The sequence below is a fragment of the Peromyscus eremicus genome, chromosome 1 (genome assembly GCF_949786415.1).
Source record: "Peromyscus eremicus chromosome 1, PerEre_H2_v1, whole genome shotgun sequence".
Classification (NCBI taxonomy): domain Eukaryota; kingdom Metazoa; phylum Chordata; class Mammalia; order Rodentia; family Cricetidae; genus Peromyscus; species Peromyscus eremicus.
In genome coordinates, this window is record NC_081416.1 from 117,570,697 (window position 1) to 117,588,903 (window position 18,207).

Sequence of the window (18,207 nt, forward strand, 5' to 3'; positions counted from 1 at the left end):
AAAGGTCAAAGTTTAGTTGTTTTCTTTATCATCTGGCTTTCTGCCTTGGAAAGGAAATTGAGTAGCAGCTAGTGATTTGGATTATAAAGGCTGAGATAACGGATTGTGACTTAGTCATCAAATTCCCGTTAAAGCCTTCATTCATCCATAGATTACTGTAGGAAATGCTGTGAGTAGCATTATGTCCCCAGTGGCGCACACACCTTTAACCCCAACACTCAGAGGCAGGTGGATCTCTGAGTTCGAGGCCAGCCTGGTCTACAGAGCAAGTTTAGGACAGCCAGGGTACGCAGAGAAAACCTGTCTTGAAAAACGACAAACACACACTGTCCTCCGGATCTTCTTGTTTTCTAGTTATGTTTGATGCTATTGCTAATAGTAATGAGCTGACATTTATTGATGACATGCCGTCCAGCAGGTACTGTACTAAGTACTTTAATACAATATTTTCTTAATCTTTGATCAATTAGAGCAGAGGCCATTTTATCCCATCTTGTAGTTGAAGAATCTGATCCTCCTGAGTTATGCAAAGGTGCTTAACTTGCTTCACTGGGTCTTCATTCTCTTCTGCAGAGGAGGAAATCAACAACATGAAGATCGAGCTGGAGAAGTACGGGATCCAGATGCCTGCCTTCAGCAAGATCGGGGGCATCCTGGCTAATGAGCTCTCGGTGGATGAAGCTGCATGTAAGGGAGCTTTTCTGGGCTGAAATGGGCTTTGCTCACCATGGCTAATGCTGTGCGTGGGTCTCTGGCATGAACAGCTTTGATCTAGAAGTACTTTTAGACCCTGCTCTAGCCTATGCCGTGGTTATTTGGAAATAGATTATCAGTTTTTGTTAAAGATGTTAGAAAGTGAGTCCTGCATTTCAGCACCTCTTGGGATCTTTTTTTTTTTTTTTTATGGTATTTACTACGTAATTAAGGGTGAACATTGTTTCATAGCAAACATTCTTGGCCAGGTTGTCTTATGAATATTCAGGAGATGGCAAGTGGCAGGCCAGGCGACTCCTCTAGCCCTGCTGGTTATCCTTCTCAGCAACAGCTGGTTATCCTTCTCAGCAGCAGCTGCTTACAGTATTGCTTTGTCTGTGTAGTGTGCACCCATCCCCATCTAGAAGCTCAACGTGCTGAATGTTGATTTTGTTTGGTTTTAGTACATGCTGCTGTCATTGCTATTAATGAAGCTATCGACCGTAGAGTTCCAGCCGACACATTTACAGCTCTGAAAAACCCCAATGCCATGCTTGTTAATCTGGAAGAACCCCTGGCTTCCACTTACCAGGATATTCTTTACCAGGCCAAGCAGGACAAGACGACAAATGCTAAAAACAGGGTAAAAAGTCAACATCTTTTTAATGAACTTCTCTTCTTCCATGTTTGGTAAATCTGCATTTTCAAAGCCGTTTTATTGGGATGTAGTTTATGTGTCGTGCAGTTTGTCTGTCTTGGGTGTACAGTTGGGTTTTGATAGATGGGTGTGTGCATATTTTGCTGTCCCTGCCAAGAGTCCCTGCTCTCCCTCTTCACCCCAACTCCAGGCAGCTACCAGTCTGTTCTCCCTTTGTTTTTTGAGACAGAGTTTCTCTGTGTAGCCGTGGCTGTCCTCATTCTGTAGACCAGGCTTGCCTCAAACTCAGACATCTGCCTGCCTCTGCCTCTCGAGTGCTGGGGTTAAGCTGAGCACCACCATGCCCAGCTAGCTTCCAGTCTGTTTTCTTTCTCACTACATTTTACCTTTCCTAGAATTTCCCGAAAATGTAATTGCTTATACATAGTCTTGTGGTATTGCACGTTTTTCCCCTCCCATTTCACACTTGTGTGTGGCCATTTCAAGTCAGTTTGAATAGTTTTCTTTTGAAAGTTTATCTCCAAATACTGATATGGTCCTTCTCCATTAGCTTCTCTGGGATGAAATATATAGTTACTATTGTGTTGTTATAAGTATGTGGAGGTTAGTTAACGATTGATTCTAGTAGTTGTAGACCAGCTTGAACCACAGATGAGACCCTGCCTCAAAACAAAACAGTCATGGTGCAGCACTCGGGCAGAGGCAGGTGGATCTCTGTGATTGAGCCCAACCCTGGTCTAAATAGTGAGTGCCAGGCCAGGCAGGGATTTATAGTGAGACTCTGTCTCAAAACAAAAACAAGGGCCTGTGAGATGGCTCAGCAGGTAAGCCACAGAAGCCTGAGGACCTACGTTCAATCACCAAACCCATGTTAAAGGTAAAAGGAGAGAACCAACTCCACAGAGCTGTTCTTTGCCACATATACGTGCTACGCCTACCCCTCCAGCATACTCATACGACAATAGCAAGTGCACAAAAGGTTTCACACATGCTTAGCTACCCTTTTAGGTCAGTGATTTGAAATGTCTTGGTTCATTGAGAGGTATTCACATGTCAAATTGAAGGTCTGTGTATATATTTTTTGTCTCTTTATTATAGAGCAGGGATTTTAAGCCCCAGGGTAGGTGCTGAATAGGCTTGCAGGCAGGTGGTGAGGCCATGCCTCTGCCTGTATCATCAGTGAGAGGCTCCAAGCTGGTGCCTGCTGAAGTCCTCTGCTCTCAGGCAAGGATGCCGGCATAGCCCACTGCCCTCGGTAGGCAGGGCGGTTCCCCACCCTGGTGTTTCCTTCCTGGCCGAGCTCTGGAGGAACCCCTTGCTGTTAGTATCAAGTGGACCTGGGTCTTGTGGTTTTAGCTCTAGTCGTGTAGCTATGTTGTGTACAGAAGACTCGTTCTTGGTGTCGTCATGGTTGGGGAGAAGTCCACACATAATTCTCTGGGCTCTTAGGACACTTGGCTAATCTCTACCCTTTTTGCTCATCCTCAGACGGAAAACTCTGACAGAGAAAGGGACGTTTATGAGGAGCTGCTCACACAAGCTGAAATTCAGGGGAATGTAAACAAAGTCAATAGTAAGTATGGCTCTGCGCTAGAAGCCTAAGGAGGGTCCCTAGAGCGGCTGGAGTGTTGATGTGCTCAGTTAGGATGTAGCTGGACGTGTCGCTTTAGCTATCGGTGGGTTGTGTAGTCTGTGCTTGGTATAGCCTGTGCTCCTGTGCCTGTCTCTGCTCTTTGTTGTCCAGTCTGTTTGTCCCCCCCTCTTCCGTTTCTGTGCTGGGTTTCGACCCCAGGGCCTTTGCCTGCTGAGCACAGGTTCTGCCACTGTGCTGCTGCCCCGGCCCCGACCCCGGCAGTGGTGTGTCAGGTGTGATTGGGTGGGCTGTGTGGCATTGGGACTCAGTGGACATCAATGGTATCATCCCTTTGTTAATGGACCGGATGATGCATCCACTGGGATTCCTCGTCTAAACGTTACCATCTGTGCAATCAGATGCTACTAAGTGTTCATCTGCATATTTAAGTGGTAAGCTGAGATGTAGGAAAGGCTCACTGACTAGAGGCTTCTGTAGATGGCTGCACTGAGACTCTGAAGTGCATGTTTAGAGAAAGCCTGGTTGTTAACTACTGTAGCTAGAGTTTTCCTGCCTGGCCCACCTCAGGACAAATCTCTCTCACCTGCCAGACCCATAGCCGCTCAGACCCGACCAAGTAAACACAGAGACTTATATTAGTTACAAACTGTATGGCCGTGGCAGGCTTCTTGCTAACTGTTCTTATAGCTTAAATTAATCCATTTCCATAAATCTATACCTTGCCACATGGCTCGTGGCTTACCGGGATCTTCACATGCGGCTTGTCATGGTGGCGGCTGGCAGTGTCTCCCTCACACAGCTTCCTGTTCTCTCAATTCTCCTCTCTGTTAGTCCCACCTATACTTCCTGCCTGGCCACTGGCCAATCAGTGATTTATTTGTTGACCAATCAGCAACACATTTGCCATACAGACCATCCCACAGCAAACGACATTGTTTTGTTTCTTTGGTGTCCCTCCACTGCTGTCAAGGCTCCGTGAGTGTGAGGGACTTTTGTTGGGCTAACGGAATAACATGGTCATCAAGAAAAGCTTTGGGCACGTGGCGTCTAGATTATCTGCACTCTTGCTTCTTTGAGGGCCTCACGCAGGGGCTGGCAGCTAAGTCCCATTCTATGATCTTTTCTCTGTGAAGGTCTTTTTGCCAGGAGACATCCCTGTCCTTTTTTTTTTTTTTTTAAGATTTATTTATTTATTTTGTACACAGAAGAGGGCACCAGATCTCATTACAGATGGCTGTGAGCCACCATGTGGGTGCTGGGAATTGAACTCAGGACCTCTTGAAGAGCAGTCAGTGTTCTTAACCTCTGAGCCATCTCTCCAGACCCGACATCCCTGTTCTTTACACTCTAAAGACGTTGGGCTGAAAATGGGACCAGTAGGGCTCCCCAGAATGGATGTGGCTGCCTAGGATACACAAGGTTTGGAATGAGCACAGTGGTGATTGGCCTGACAGCGTCCTCCGGTAGAAGGTTGGTTTTCCTAGTCAGCTAGTGCTAGAACAGCACAGTTGATAGAGACGGGCTAGTGAGGGGGTGGAGTATAAACAGCTGAGTGCTGGTTATCTTGGAAATTAGCGTGTGTGTGTAAGGCCACAGCCATGCTAAGGAGTGAGCATGCCCCGGATGTCTTATTGTTTGTTTGTTTTGTTTTGTTTTTTTGAGACAGGGTCTCTGTGTAGCCCTGGCTATCCTGGGACTCACAGAGATCCATCTGCCTCTGCCACCCAAGTACTGGGACTAAAGATGTGTGTCACCACTAACTGGCTCCACTCCTGATATCTTTAGGTTCAGCAAACTTGTCAGGGAAACATGGCCTTATCCCAGGGACCTTTTTTCACAGCAAGGGTTGCCTTTGTATTATTGCTGAGCTCTCTCAGCCACCCAAAGCATTATTTATTTTTAATTTATTATTAGTAGTAGCAGTAGTACATGGATGTGCGTGTGTGGGCACATGTGCTTATAGAGGTCAGAGGACCTGTGGAATTGGTCCTCTCCCCACACCTTTACGTGGCTTCCAGGGCTTGAACTCAGGCTTTTACCTGCTGAGCATCCTGTCAGTTCTAAAGATGCTCAAGGTTTCTTTCAGTGCTGCTAGGGATGAAACCCAGGGCACTGTGCATGCTGAGCAAGCTCTACCACTGAGTTACACCCCCAGCCCAAAGAAGGATCTTAAGAGAAGGCTCCTTTAAGAAAAATGCATTTGACTCTATATATTTAACTGTTAAGAAACAATCATATGCATTAGCTTTTGTTTATATTCTAAAATTAAGTTTCTTTTGTTTCACTTTAAAAAAAAGTTACCACCCCAGCTCAGGTGTCAGTTAATTGAATTGCAGACTTAGGGACAGTTTCCTAGGAGCCAATGTGAGATCATAAATCTAAAGCAACTTCTCACTGAGACTATTGCTTACCTTTGAGTGTGAGAGCGTGCATGTGTGTGTATGTGTGTGTGGCAATGTGTGCGCCCAAATGCATGTGAGTGTTTAATCTTAGTTGTTTGCAGGGCTGGGACTTGAACCCAGGTCCTCACTCATACCCAGCAAGCACTACCGCTGTGTTGCGTCCCTGCCCTGGCTCTGTGCGTCTGGTTTCCCCTTGCGAGGTCTGGTTTATTTGAGACTTTGTCTCTCTTGGGCTGCTGTCTGGCTTTCTGAGAGAGCTTGTGATCTGCTTCTCTTTTTCTTTAACTAATCACTCAAAGTTAAGTATTGTTATGTCCCAAATATTTTAATTTTTAGTATTTTATTGATTTTGCTACATTAACTATAAAGTCAGATATTTATCTCTGGGTGGGGTGGTAATAGCACTGTATTTTTGTTTTCTGAAAAGAAATGGACTGTAAATGATACAGAAATTATGACTTCCAGAAGCTGTAGTTTCTTTCTTTCTTTTCTTTTCTCTTCTTCTTCTTTTTTTTTGTTTGTTTTTCGAGACAAGGTTTCTCTGTGTAGCTTTTGGAGCCTGTCCTGGAACTCATTTTGTAGACCATGCTAACCTCGAACTCACAGAGATTCACCTGCCTCTACCTCCCGAGCGCTGGAATTAAAGGCGTGCGCCACCACTGCACGCAGCTATAGTTTCTTAAATCATAAATTGCCTTATTCTGGCTTTCAACTTAATAATACCTTATTTATTTTACATTATGTGAAGGGCTTTCATGTGTATGATTTCATTTACTCCTAAAAGTCAGGCTAGGAAGACTATTTTGAGGAAGGAGAGAGGAAGAATGAGGGGGGAGGGTAGACATGTAGATGGACATGATTGATGGATGTATGAAAATGTCACAGGGGGTCCCATTAACTTACACAAATAGAAAATAAGACATCATCTTCCAACACAGCAAAAAAAAACAAAAACAAAAACAAAAAAAAACAAACAAAATAAAACAAAAAACAAAATGTCCTATGAGCCAGGCATGATGGTGTGGTGCACGCTTAAAGGAGGGTCACCCAAGCCCTCAAGCTGAAGACCAGCTTGGGCAACACACCCCATCCCCAGTCACCCTATGGGAGGCATCTCTTTATTATCATTTTCTGTTGAAGAAACATCTGGGCCGGGTGGTGTTGGCGCACGCCTTTAATCCCAGCACTCGGGAGGCAGAAGCAGGTGGCTCTCTGTGAGTTCTAGGCCAGCCTGGTCTTCAAAGCGAGTTCCAGGAAAGGCGCAAAGCTACACAGAGAAACCCTGTCTCGGAAAACAACAACAACAACAACAACAACAACAACAACAACAACAACATCTGGGTTCCCCTGTCATGTGCCTTCAAGTTCTGTGACTAAAAGAGTTTTGAGGGGAAGACACAGCCCCTCCTCTTTGGACAGCCTTTGTCCGCTTCTGACTGCTGTGTGTTAGGGAGTCTCTTAGTTAGGGTCACTATTGCTGTGTTGAAACACCATGACCAAAACAACTTGGGGAGGGAAGGGTTTATTTGGCTTATGCTTCGACATCACAATTCATTACTGAAGGAAGTCAGGACAGGAACTCAGGGCAGGATCCTGGAGGCAGGAGCTAGTGCAGAGGCCATGGAGGAGTGTTGTTTACTGGCTTGGTCATCATGGCTTGCTCAGCCTGCTTTCTTATAGAACCCAGGACCAGCAGCCCAGGGATGGCCCCACTCACCCTCCCCCATCAGTCATTAATTAAGGAAATGTCTTACAGCTGGATCTTACAGAGGCGTTTTCTCAATGGAGGTTCCCTCCTCTCGGATGACTCTAGGTTGTGTTAACATAAAAGTAGTCAGCACAGGGAGGCAGCAGGCTAGTGGATTGAAAGAAATGGTTGAAGGCACTAAGGTTGTTAGTGAGGTGTACGCTGTCACAGTAGGGGAGAGTTGGATGAACTCCTGGGTGAGAACGTAAAAGATTTTTTCAAAACAAAATTGCCCAAAGGTATAAATTGCCACGGAAGACACTTTCTTCTGTTTGTGTCACAGTTTGGAAGCATCATGGGAAAGATGTGACATTCTGAGGAGTGTAGGAATTGGTTGGTCTGGTTTGGTAGGCCCATCCAGGTGCCAAGCCATCCACAGCTATAAGCTTTTAAGTAGGCCTGGGATGTGGCAGAAGTGTGCAGATTGAGGAACAATTTGCTTGGAGACCCCTCAACTTAATGGCTTTCAGGTTCTCTTACTCTAGAATCTTGACCTTCTGAGCTGCGGTCGTGCCAGCCCTGGGCTGGCTCCACAGTCTGGAGCTGCGATTGTTTTGGGGGTGTGTGGGGAGATTATCTAGGCTGCTGTGCTGCTGTGAGATTGGTTTTAAGCCTTTGCCCTTCCCCTCAGCATTCTCTGCCCTGGCCAACATCGACCTGGCGTTAGAGCAGGGCTGTGTGACGGCCCTGCTTAAGGCTCTGCAGTCACCGGCCCTGGGCCTCCGCGGGCTGCAGACCCAGAACAGCGACTGGTACATGAAGCAGCTCCAGAGCGACCAGCAGCAGAAGAGACAGGTGGGCTGCCTGGCCTTCTTGGTTCTGTGTCAACCCCCAAGATGTCTGCCCCTGGCTTCCACTGTCCCCCAGGTGTCTGCCCCTGGCTTCCACTGTCCCCTAAGATGTCTGCCCCTGGCTTCCACGCTGTCCCCCAGGTGTCTGCCCCTGGCTTCCACGCTGTCCCCCAGGTGTCTGCCCCTGGCTTCCACGCTGTCCCCCAGGTGTCTGCCCCTGGCTTCCACGCTGTCCCCCAGGTGTCTGCCCCTGGCTTCCACGTTGTCCCCCAGGTGTCTGCCCCTGGCTTCCACGCTGTCCCCCAGGTGTCTGCCCCTGGCTTCCACGCTGTCCCCCAGGTGTCTGCCCCTGGCTTCCACCCTGTCCCCCAGGTGTCTGCCCCTGGCTTCCACGTTGTCCCCCCAGGTGTCTGCCCCTGGCTTCCACGCTGTCCCCCAGGTGTCTGCCCCTGGCTTCCACGCTGTCCCCCAGGTGTCTGCCCCTGGCTTCCACGCTGTCCCCCAGGTGTCTGGCCTTCACTTCTGTGTGGTCTCTCTGGGTATTCCCTAATACAACTGTTTTCCTTAATACAACTTAGGCTGGTGGCGTTTCAGATTTCAACTAGAGTACACACATTCTCTAAAGCCCAGTTTCACTTTAAGAACTGTGAATCCTCTTTTAAAATACATGATGCCTCCTCTCTCCATTACCCACTCCTCCAGTCCCCTCCCTCTAAGGGAAATCTTTGTAGGAAAACCTGAAGTTTTTCCATTCTTACTTCAGAAAAAGCCCATGTCACTGGTTTCCTCTGGCTAACACTGGAGAATACTTCAGGTGCTTCAGGGTGGATCATGTGGGATTCAACTTGTATAGGCTTTTCCCTGAAGAACAAATAGGAAAATCGCCTCTTTCTTGTCTAGATAAAGACAAGTGTACATCTTACAAAGTCCCAGCATGCATTGGTTGGAATAAACATCACTACCCTTGCAAGTCCATAAATGTTGACTCAGAACATTTCAGTGCTTTACACACACACACTCACACATGCGCATGTGCCAATATACTAGACTATGGAAAGCCACTGTACCCCAGATTTGGCAAGGGCTTGGTTGTATGAAGCCTGGAGCTGTCTCTTACGTCTCTGGTTCTCTGTCCCTTGTGACTGCTGTGAAGAGATCTTCCAGCCCCAGAGGTCTACGCATGAACAATCATCTCATCAGTGTCCTTTGCTTCCCCCAGAGTGGCCAGACTGACCCCCTGCAGAAGGAGGAGGTACAGGCCGGAGTGGACGCTGCCAACAGTGCTGCCCAGCAATACCAACGAAGTAAGTCCCTTAGCCTAGGCCAGGGAAGTGTTCACGGGGAGGAAAGCTGTGGCTTTGTCATTTAAGGGTCTGAAGCTGTGTCACCTGGTACCTGAGCCTCCTGGTCATGATGAAAAGCTACGCATTTTTGGTGGCCACAGGATTCTTGTAGTTTTAAAAGCAGAACTGGAGTCCAGGCAGATTCACTCTGGCTAAAGGCGCCTTTGTGGGTAGTTAGGGAAGTGTCTGGAGAAGTCCACACTTAGAGGGTAGAGATTTGGGCTGTGGAGGAGGAGAGAACATTCCTGATTGTGGCCGGAAGGAGGAAAGTAGGGGCAGACAGTGCCCAGGGGCGGGAGAGTTGAGAGCAGTGGGCACTGTGAAGGAGTGCTGCATGTTTGTTTGGGCCGAGTGGTGTCAGGTGCGGTTGGGAAGCTCTGAAGGGCAGCCTCACTAGAAAGTAGTGATCTTGCACACCTGCTGACTAGTGCGGGCAGGAAATGGAGGTGAAGTGGGGAGGGACTCTTTTTTTTCTAGACCCAAGCTGGGTTTTATTGACGTGCTAAGTGTGAGCACATGCCAGGGTAGCCAGGGAAGGGAGGACGGAGGTGTAAGCTGTGAAGTGATGGGTGACAGACCCCATGTCCTGCCTCCCCTGTCAGCCACACGATGAGTGAGCACCATGAACTGGTCTCCCTTACCCCAGCCTGCTCAGTCCTGCAGCGCCCCTACCTCTGGGCCGGCTTGTTCTGGGGTCAAGCACAGGAATGCAGGAGAACAAAAGGTACACTCCTGGACAGGAGGCCTCCTTCTGGAGTGTCCCCAGCTGGAGGTCCTGGGCCATTCAGGAGGCAGCATTGAAAAGGGAGGCTGAGGGCCTGGCCTGGGGGAGAGGGGTGGGGTGGGTGGAGTCAGGCCTGCACAGGGGCTGGAGTTCTGGGGAACTAAGGGTGCAGGCAGCCCTCACACTCAGATGGACTAGTTTTCACAGCTACGTTGGCCTTCTTGGGATAAGGAAGAGGAAGATGGCAGGAACTGCCGGCAGCAGTGGGGCAGAAAGTTTTTCCTGACTTGGCCCTGCTATGTGAGTTCTATATTGTTGGCACAGTCTAGCTCTTGCAAGACAAAGGCATTGTCTGCAAACTGCAAAAGCTCTCATATAAAGTGTGGCAGAGATGCCAGCCGATAGCACCGTAGATACCCAGGTAGGTAGGTGTGGCCATTGGCATGTAGGTAAGCAGGTCCTAATGCCTGTAGCAGGGAGGGCAGGAACTCAAACACTGGTATGAAGACATCTTTGTAGACACATATGGCCCGGAACCTGTCATCTCAGCTTCCTAAAGCTGCCCCTCAACCGTGGTCCAGACAGTGCTAGCCTGGCGTAGTCTTGTTTGAAATTAGGTGCCAGGTAAATCAGCCACTTGCCTGAGAGAGCATACTGGGTGATAGCCAGCTGGCACAATGTGCCTGGCATGATGGACTGCCTGCTGAAGTGTACAGCCAGCCGCCCATCCTGCCTGTGGGTCCTGCACATCCAAGTTAGGGGTGGATCCTTGCTCATGGACTATAGTCCAGCCCATAGGCTCAGCGTTGGGTGAACAAGGTCCTTATGGTGGGTGACTTGAATATGTGGGTGCTTGGCTTCCCAGTTCTTGAGCTCAGTCACAGGCTTGGTACAGCCCTGACACCAGCAAGAGGTCCGTGTCCACTGCCATGGCCTCTGCAGGTACTCCACAGTAAAGCCATTCTTTGGCCTTCTGCATTCAGTGTGGGCTCAGCCTTGGGCCCGGCTCCATCCCTGCCCAGCTACGCCCCTTCTCTGCTCCTGTTGGGAGTCCATGCCCTGCTGCTGCCACTGCGCCCCACCCCCACTACAGGGCGCTATTACCATCTTCAGTGAGGTGGTGGGTTTTCAGAGATGAGAGTTCCACTTCAAGTATCATGGCTGATATTATAGGTACAGAATGAAATTTCATTCTATAAAAATTGGTATCTCCTAGCCAGACTTAGTGGCCTATGCCTAATCCCAGTAACTTCTGAGACAGGAGTGTCTTTATGAATAAAGCCAGAGTAGAGCTACATATTGAAACCTCTGTGTGTGTGTGTGTGTGTGTGTGTGTAAATGGGAGTATGCAATACTAGACAGATGGTTCAACAGGGCAAGCATTTGCTGCTTAAACATGAGGACCAGGATTCTGATCCCCAGGATTTATGTGAAAGCCTGGTGGGCATGGCAGCTGATTTGTGATCCCAGTGCATGGTAGGCAAGATGAATAGCCAGACTAGCCTGAAACTAGTGGATTCCAGGTTCAGCAGAGACCCTGCCCCAGTGTATAAGGTCAGGAGTGATCAAGACACCCAGCATCAACTTAAGGCCTCCACATATGTCCTGCCACATGTGTCTATACACATGTGAACATGCATATACACACATACTCCACAGAAATTTTAAAGCAGATTGTGGGTGGTGAGGGGTTGGGTGTGTGTGGTGCTACTGGCCCAGGGGTTAAGTGCATTTGCCACTCTGTAGAGGACCAGGTTTAGTTCCCAGCATTCCCATGGTGGTTTATGGCCATCTGCAATTCCAGTTGTAGGGGATCTGACACCTACTTCTGGTCTTCATGGATACCAGGCACACATGCAGTACACATACATACATGCAACCAAAACGTCATACACATAACATAAAAATAATTTTTTAAAAATAAAAGCAGCCGGGCATGGTGGCACACTCATTTAATCCTAGCACTTGGGAGGCAGAGGCAGGTGGATCTCTGTGAGTTCAAGGCCAGGTGAGTTGTAGGGCAGCCAGAGCTACATAGTGAGACCCTGTCTCCCACACAAAACAAGGCACTGTTTTTGCACAGGGCTCTGAGCCTGCTGCTTGTTGACCTGTTTTCTGTCAGGATTGGCAGCAGTAGCAGCCATCAATGCAGCGATCCAGAAGGGCATCGCCGAGAAGACCGTTTTGGAGCTGATGAATCCTGAAGCCCAGCTGCCCCAGGTGTATCCGTTTGCGGCCGATCTCTATCAGAAGGAGTTGGCTACACTGCAGCAGCAGAGTCCTGAAGTAAGTTAACTGAGCCTGTTCTTTTGGGAGCAGAATGGGGTGGAAGTGAATTTAATACACACATCCAGGTGTACTTGGGTAGAAGCGTCTTCCAGAAACTCGGGTTTCCGAGTGGAACTTCCAGTTCTCTTGGTGATGGAGTGTCTTTCCTCAGCGTTCTCCTCCTCTCCCCCCTGTCCAGCATAGCCTCACCCATCCTGAACTCACCGTAGCGGTGGAGATGCTCTCTTCCGTGGCCCTCATCAACAGGGCTCTGGAGTCAGGAGACATGAACACCGTGTGGAAGCAGCTGAGCAGCGCAGTCACAGGCCTTACCAATATCGAGGAAGAGAACAGTCAAAGGTGGGGGCCCAGGGCGTGTGCCTCAGGTCCACTGCATGCCGCTTACCTCTGTCTCCTCGTGTCTGCACTCCTGGTTTCACCCCGGGCTTTATATCCTCCCAATGTGCTGTCAGTCCGTTACAGACACCGTGACATTCTGTTTTGGTTGGGGTTGGGGCTGGAACCAGGGCCTCATGCATAATGAAGCGAGTGCTCTACCACTGTGCCGTGTCCCCAGCTTGGCCCTCTTGTCTGTCTTTAGATAAGCCCCTGCCTCTAGAGTTGGTCTTCTAGAAGTAGAGTCTAAGTGGTTCCCTTGTTTGTTTATGTTTTAAGGCCGCTCTGCAGTCCCAGAACTTGCCTATGGCTTATATATCAAACATTTCCCATCTTCTAGAGACTTTGCTCCTTGAAGAATCATTCTGAAGGTTTTTCTCTTTTCTTTCGGGCTGGGACAGGTATCTCGATGAGTTGATGAAGCTGAAAGCTCAGGCACATGCAGAGAATAATGAATTTATTACATGGAATGACATCCAGGCTTGTGTGGACCATGTGAACCTGGTGGTCCATGAGGAACATGAGCGTGAGTAATCATCGTGTCCCTTCAGCAAAGGTTGCTGTTCAAGATGATGTGACTTGGGGCTGGGAAGATGGCTCAGTCAGTAAAGTGCCTGCCCTACAAGCGTGAAGTCACGAGTTCAGATCCCTAGCACCCATGTAAAAATTGGGGTGCTGGTGTACATCTGTAAATCCAGTACTGGGGAGGAGGGAGGCAGAGACAAGACACTCCCTGGGAGCTCGTGACCAGCCAGCCTAGTGATTAGGGAAAATAGCTGATATCAACCTCTGGCCTCCAAATGCATGTCCACATACCCGCACATACGCCCACATACACCCACACACGCAACTGGCACAGACCCACGGTACACACATAAACACATACATACACCACAAGCTGGTTCTAAATATCGCTCCTCCAAGGCTTTTGAATGAAATATTGAAATGTATATGTCTATATATTTCACACACACACACACACACACACACACACACACACACACACACACATACACACACACATCTCAAACAGCTATGGTTGTCTACTGTTTTCAGTACACCAGATAGTTATTATAGTTGGGTATGTATCCTTTTTTTTTTTTTTTTTTTTGGAGCTGAGGATCGAACCCAGGGCCTTGCGCTTGCTAGGCAAGCACTCTACCCCTGAGCTAAATCCCCAACCCCGGGTATGTATCGTATAAACACATTTTTGGGGAGGTGAATTTACACGATCTGTTATAGCTGTAAGAGATAGTTATAACAAGTGGTTCTGCCATAAATACCTGCATTATGTCATCTAGCACAGGTTGAGGGCACAGTCCCCACAAGACCCCTCCTGGTCAGACATCAGCTGCAAGCCCAGGCTGGGTCTCACTTCTGAACCAAGTAGGGTTTAATGGTTTGCCGGAATGGCGCTTAGAACTCGGAGTCGCGCTAGACTTGGGATTACAGTTGGATTATAAAGGGTATAAATCAGGAGACAAAGGAGGAGAGCCAGGGACTGTCTGGGAGGGTTCTGACTGCAAAGCTGCTGTTGGGACCTGTGGTCCTCAAGCTAATGTCACTGAGCAGGGAAGCTCACCTGAGCTTTGGGAATCCAGAATTGACTTCCCACCTATACACAATTGGCTGAATTATTGGCCATGTCTCTAATAATCAGGAGGCTGGGCTGATACTGCATGACTTCAAGCTGTGTCTTACATCCGGCATGGCCAGCCCCATCCTGAAACTACCCTGAGGCCCACCATTGGATGTCTCCATTGGCACACCATCAGGTGTGGTGGGAGGTACTTCCGTAAAAGACAGGTGCTCTGTCCTTCAGGACATTCCAGGCTTCCTCTCAAAAACCAGCCAAATGTGAGCCGGGCAGTGGTGGCGCATGCCTTTGATCCCAGCACTCGAGAGGCAGAGCCAGGTGAATCTCCAAAGCGAGTTCCAGGAAAGGCGCAAAGCTACACAGAGAAACCCTGTCTCGAAAAACCAAAAAAAAAAAAACAAAAAAAAAACAAAAAAAAACAAAAAACCAGCCAAATGCTGCAATGTACAGCAGAATCCTCCCCAAAGTAGCCTAGCTGCCTGAGTGGGTGTTTCCAATTTTTGTTTGTTTTCCCTGTGAGAAACACTCAGGTGATTGGTGGGAAGGGCCTGGAATGGGCAATCCTGGGCTTAGGTCTTCATCTGCCTCTAATTTGTGTGATCCTCGGGAGGAGGTCCCCAAGCCTCCTGTTCCATTCAGTAAAAATGATGAATGATTTTGATTGCACATCTGAATGTTTCTGAAAGCTGTGGAGCCGGTTTGATTGACCCTCATCACTTCCTCAGCATGTGGTGGCCAGGTTTGGAATCTCAGCACTCAGGAGGCCTGGTCATTAAAGGCAGCCTGAGCCTCATAGTGAGACTGAAACAAAAGCAAAATTCCATCACTTAAGTTAATGAATTGAAAATGAAAGAAAAAAAACCCGAGCCTCCTGTAGGAATGGGTAGGATGAGGGAGTTTAGATGAAATAACTAAAATATGTTTTTGAAGTACAGTGCTGTGCAATTGTGGTTTGAATCATGATTACTCTTAGGTGAGTTTATGGAGTTAGCACCGTGTCTTGCTGGTCTTGAACTTGTGGGCTCACATGATTCTCTTCTGTCAACCTCCTGAGTAGCTGAGATTATAGGGTTGATTTGTTTCTAAATTTCTTAGATAAAAACTAACGTTTTCTCTGTATTTAGGGATTTTGGCCATCGGTTTAATTAATGAAGCCTTGGATGAAGGGGACGCTCAGAAGACTCTGCAGGCCTTGCAGATTCCTGCGGCTAAACTCGAGGGGGTCCTTGCGGAAGTGGCGCAGCATTATCAAGACACACTGATCAGAGCAAAGAGAGAAAAGGCCCAGGTGAGCGGAGTGTTCTGATTGGGAGCAGTCAGCCTCTTGGAGCAAAGGTGGGCACAGCCATGTCACCCTGTCCCATCACTGGCCCTGGAGAGACTCCTGAGACAAGGGTGGGCACAGCCATGTCACCCTGTCCCATCATTGGCCCTGGAGAGACTCCTGAGACAAGGGTGGGCACAGCCATGTCACCCTGTCCCGTCACTGGCCCTGGAGAGACTCCTGAGACAAGGGTGGGGACAGCCATGTCACCCTGTCCCGTCACTGGCCCTGGAGAGACTCCTGAGACAAGGGTGGGCACAGCCATGTCACCCTGTCCCGTCACTGGCCCTGGAGAGACTCCTGAGACAAGGGTGGGGACAGCCATGTCACCCTGTCCCGTCACTGGCCCTGGAGAGAGTCAGGAGAGACAAACCCTTCACCTTCTGGAAACTCATGTTCCTCTCTTGTATGTGTCTCTTTAGCAAAATTCTTTTTTAAATTAAATTTAATATTCTTAATTAGCTTCCAAAATGGCAAGTTTCTTCATGGCAGTTTTGTAAATACGTAGTTTTGATTGGCTCTCCCATCCACCTCTACCTCCCCCATCCTTGCTGATACTGTTCAGAGTAATTGAAATATAAGATCCTGAAAAAGACAAGTCATGTGAAGTACTCAGTTGTATAAACTTTCAGAAATGAATGCACCTGTGTGATTGATATTCAGATTATATAGCAAGAGTTATCAGCACCCCAAAACTCTCACTCATGTCTCTTTCTGTCCATACCCACCCACTCTCCATTTGGTGGTCCTTACTATCCCAATTTTAGACGCCACGGTTGACTTTTGGCCTATAGTTAAGTGTGTCTCATTGTGTGTGCCTCTGTGACAGGCATCTTTTGTCCAACATGCTAGTGACATTCATCCATGTGACCATTGTTGTGTATGATCTTGTTGTATGATTATTTTCTGTTTCTGGGAGTTCTGGATTCCTATTTCTTGACTTATTGGAAGGTTCTTCTATGAGAATTCTAATATATGTCTTTTGGTAATTGTGGGAGTCTGTGGGAGTCCAGCTCTGACCTACTCCCACCTTTTCTAGGGTTCTTAGGAGGAGGAGGAGAGAGGGATAAGAAAGTATCAGATAGAGAGATCTGGAAGACAAGAAGAAAGACAGAAACACAGGATAGCTTCAGGAGGGCCTGAATCAACACCCAATAGCCTCGAAGGTTTATTCAAAAGGCTTTTTATAACATGACAAAGGGTGAGGCAAAAGACTTCCTTCTCTCAAGATCAAAGCATACCGCACAGCCAAGTGTAGACCCTTCCAAACACCTGGTAACCAGGCCCGTGGTCAGATCATCCCCTTATGCAGCCCTGCTGGTTAAAGCAAGCTCTGATTCTCTGACCCTGAGTTAATTTGGGCCTCCGCAGGTAAACAGATGCATGTAGATGGTGCAGCTCAGTGGTAGAGCGCTTGCTCAGTATGTATGGGGCAATGCATTTGCTCCCCAACACCTCAAAACAAAACAAAAAATCAATTATGTATAAATTTAGGACAGCCATTGGTGGGTCAGAGGCAGTACATAGAAGTTAAGCTTTAGTGGAGCATGCCATGTTTGCTTTACAATGTTTTTATTGGAATATAACTCACATATCATGTAACTCACCATTTTAAAATGTGTTAGTGGTTTCCAATATAATCATAGAATTGTGAATCGCAGTCACTTTTAGGATATTCTCATCATCCCCAGAAGAAACCCTGTGCCTGTTAGCAGTCCCTCACCATTGCTCAGTCTTCCCTTGCCTGTACAGCCATTGGTCTCCTGTTCTATGGATTTTATATCCAGAACACTTCATATAAATAGAATCGCGTGATATACTGACTTGTGTGACTGGCTTCATTTAACTTTATCCAAGTTATAGCCTGTGAGTGGAGTTTAAAGCATTTCATTTTGCTGTGGAATAACTTTGCAAAGTTCAAGAGTAGGAGAAAGGGCCAGGCATGGTGGTGGTGCAGGCCTTTAATCCCCACACTCGGAGGTGGGCAGATCTCTGAGTTTGAGACCAGCCTGGTCTACAGAGTGAGTTCCAGGAAAGCCAGGGCTACAAAGAGAAACCCTGTTTCAAAAAACCAAAAGAAAAAAAAAAAAGTCACCCTCCACCCCCAACAAAGGAGTAATAGAAAGCGAAAGTTACAGGATCCTTGCGGAGCATTACAGGACCAAGTGGGTAAATGGTACTTTGGGTAGAATTGTCTTTTTTTAGGCATCCCTTTAGCTTACAAGTCCTACAAGCCATTTAGGGAATAGTTTTAAAAATAATTATCATCAAATTCTAAATTTAGCAAGCAAAAGATCATAATTTAAATTTAGTCTGTAGCCGGGTGGGGTGGCACATGCCTGGGATCCCAGCTCTGAGGAGGTGAAAGCAGAATCAGGAATTCATGGTCATCCTCAGCTACATAGTGAGTTCAAGGCCAGCTTGGGCCTCGTGAGACACTGTCTCAAAAACAATCAAAAAACCCACATAAGATATTTAATTTGTAGTTCCCTTGGCAGTGTCTCTGTGTCTGTGGTGATCAGGGATAACACTGCCCTACCGACTTAGAGAAGTTTCTAACAGATTAACGAATACTTTAAACACAGATCTTGTTGCAGTGCGTTCTTTGATTGGTGCCGGCAAGTACTCCTCTCCTGTCAGGGAGCGCGGTTGATTAGACACTAACCTGAT

At 47.8% G+C, this 18,207-nt stretch overlaps 1 protein-coding gene across 1 annotated transcript in view; it reads left to right on the forward strand.

Moving 5' to 3' along the window:
* Iqgap1 (IQ motif containing GTPase activating protein 1) overlaps positions 1–18,207 on the forward strand; it is a 100,431-nt gene that overhangs the window by 45,654 nt on the left and 36,570 nt on the right. Inside the window, exons 7-15 of the mRNA XM_059272370.1 lie at positions 574–687; positions 1,158–1,336; positions 2,840–2,924; positions 7,726–7,889; positions 9,105–9,189; positions 12,075–12,238; positions 12,420–12,580; positions 13,018–13,142; positions 15,338–15,501. Of these exons, the coding sequence (XP_059128353.1) occupies positions 574–687; positions 1,158–1,336; positions 2,840–2,924; positions 7,726–7,889; positions 9,105–9,189; positions 12,075–12,238; positions 12,420–12,580; positions 13,018–13,142; positions 15,338–15,501 (1,241 nt within the window). The remainder of the gene's footprint in view (positions 1–573; positions 688–1,157; positions 1,337–2,839; positions 2,925–7,725; positions 7,890–9,104; positions 9,190–12,074; positions 12,239–12,419; positions 12,581–13,017; positions 13,143–15,337; positions 15,502–18,207) is intronic.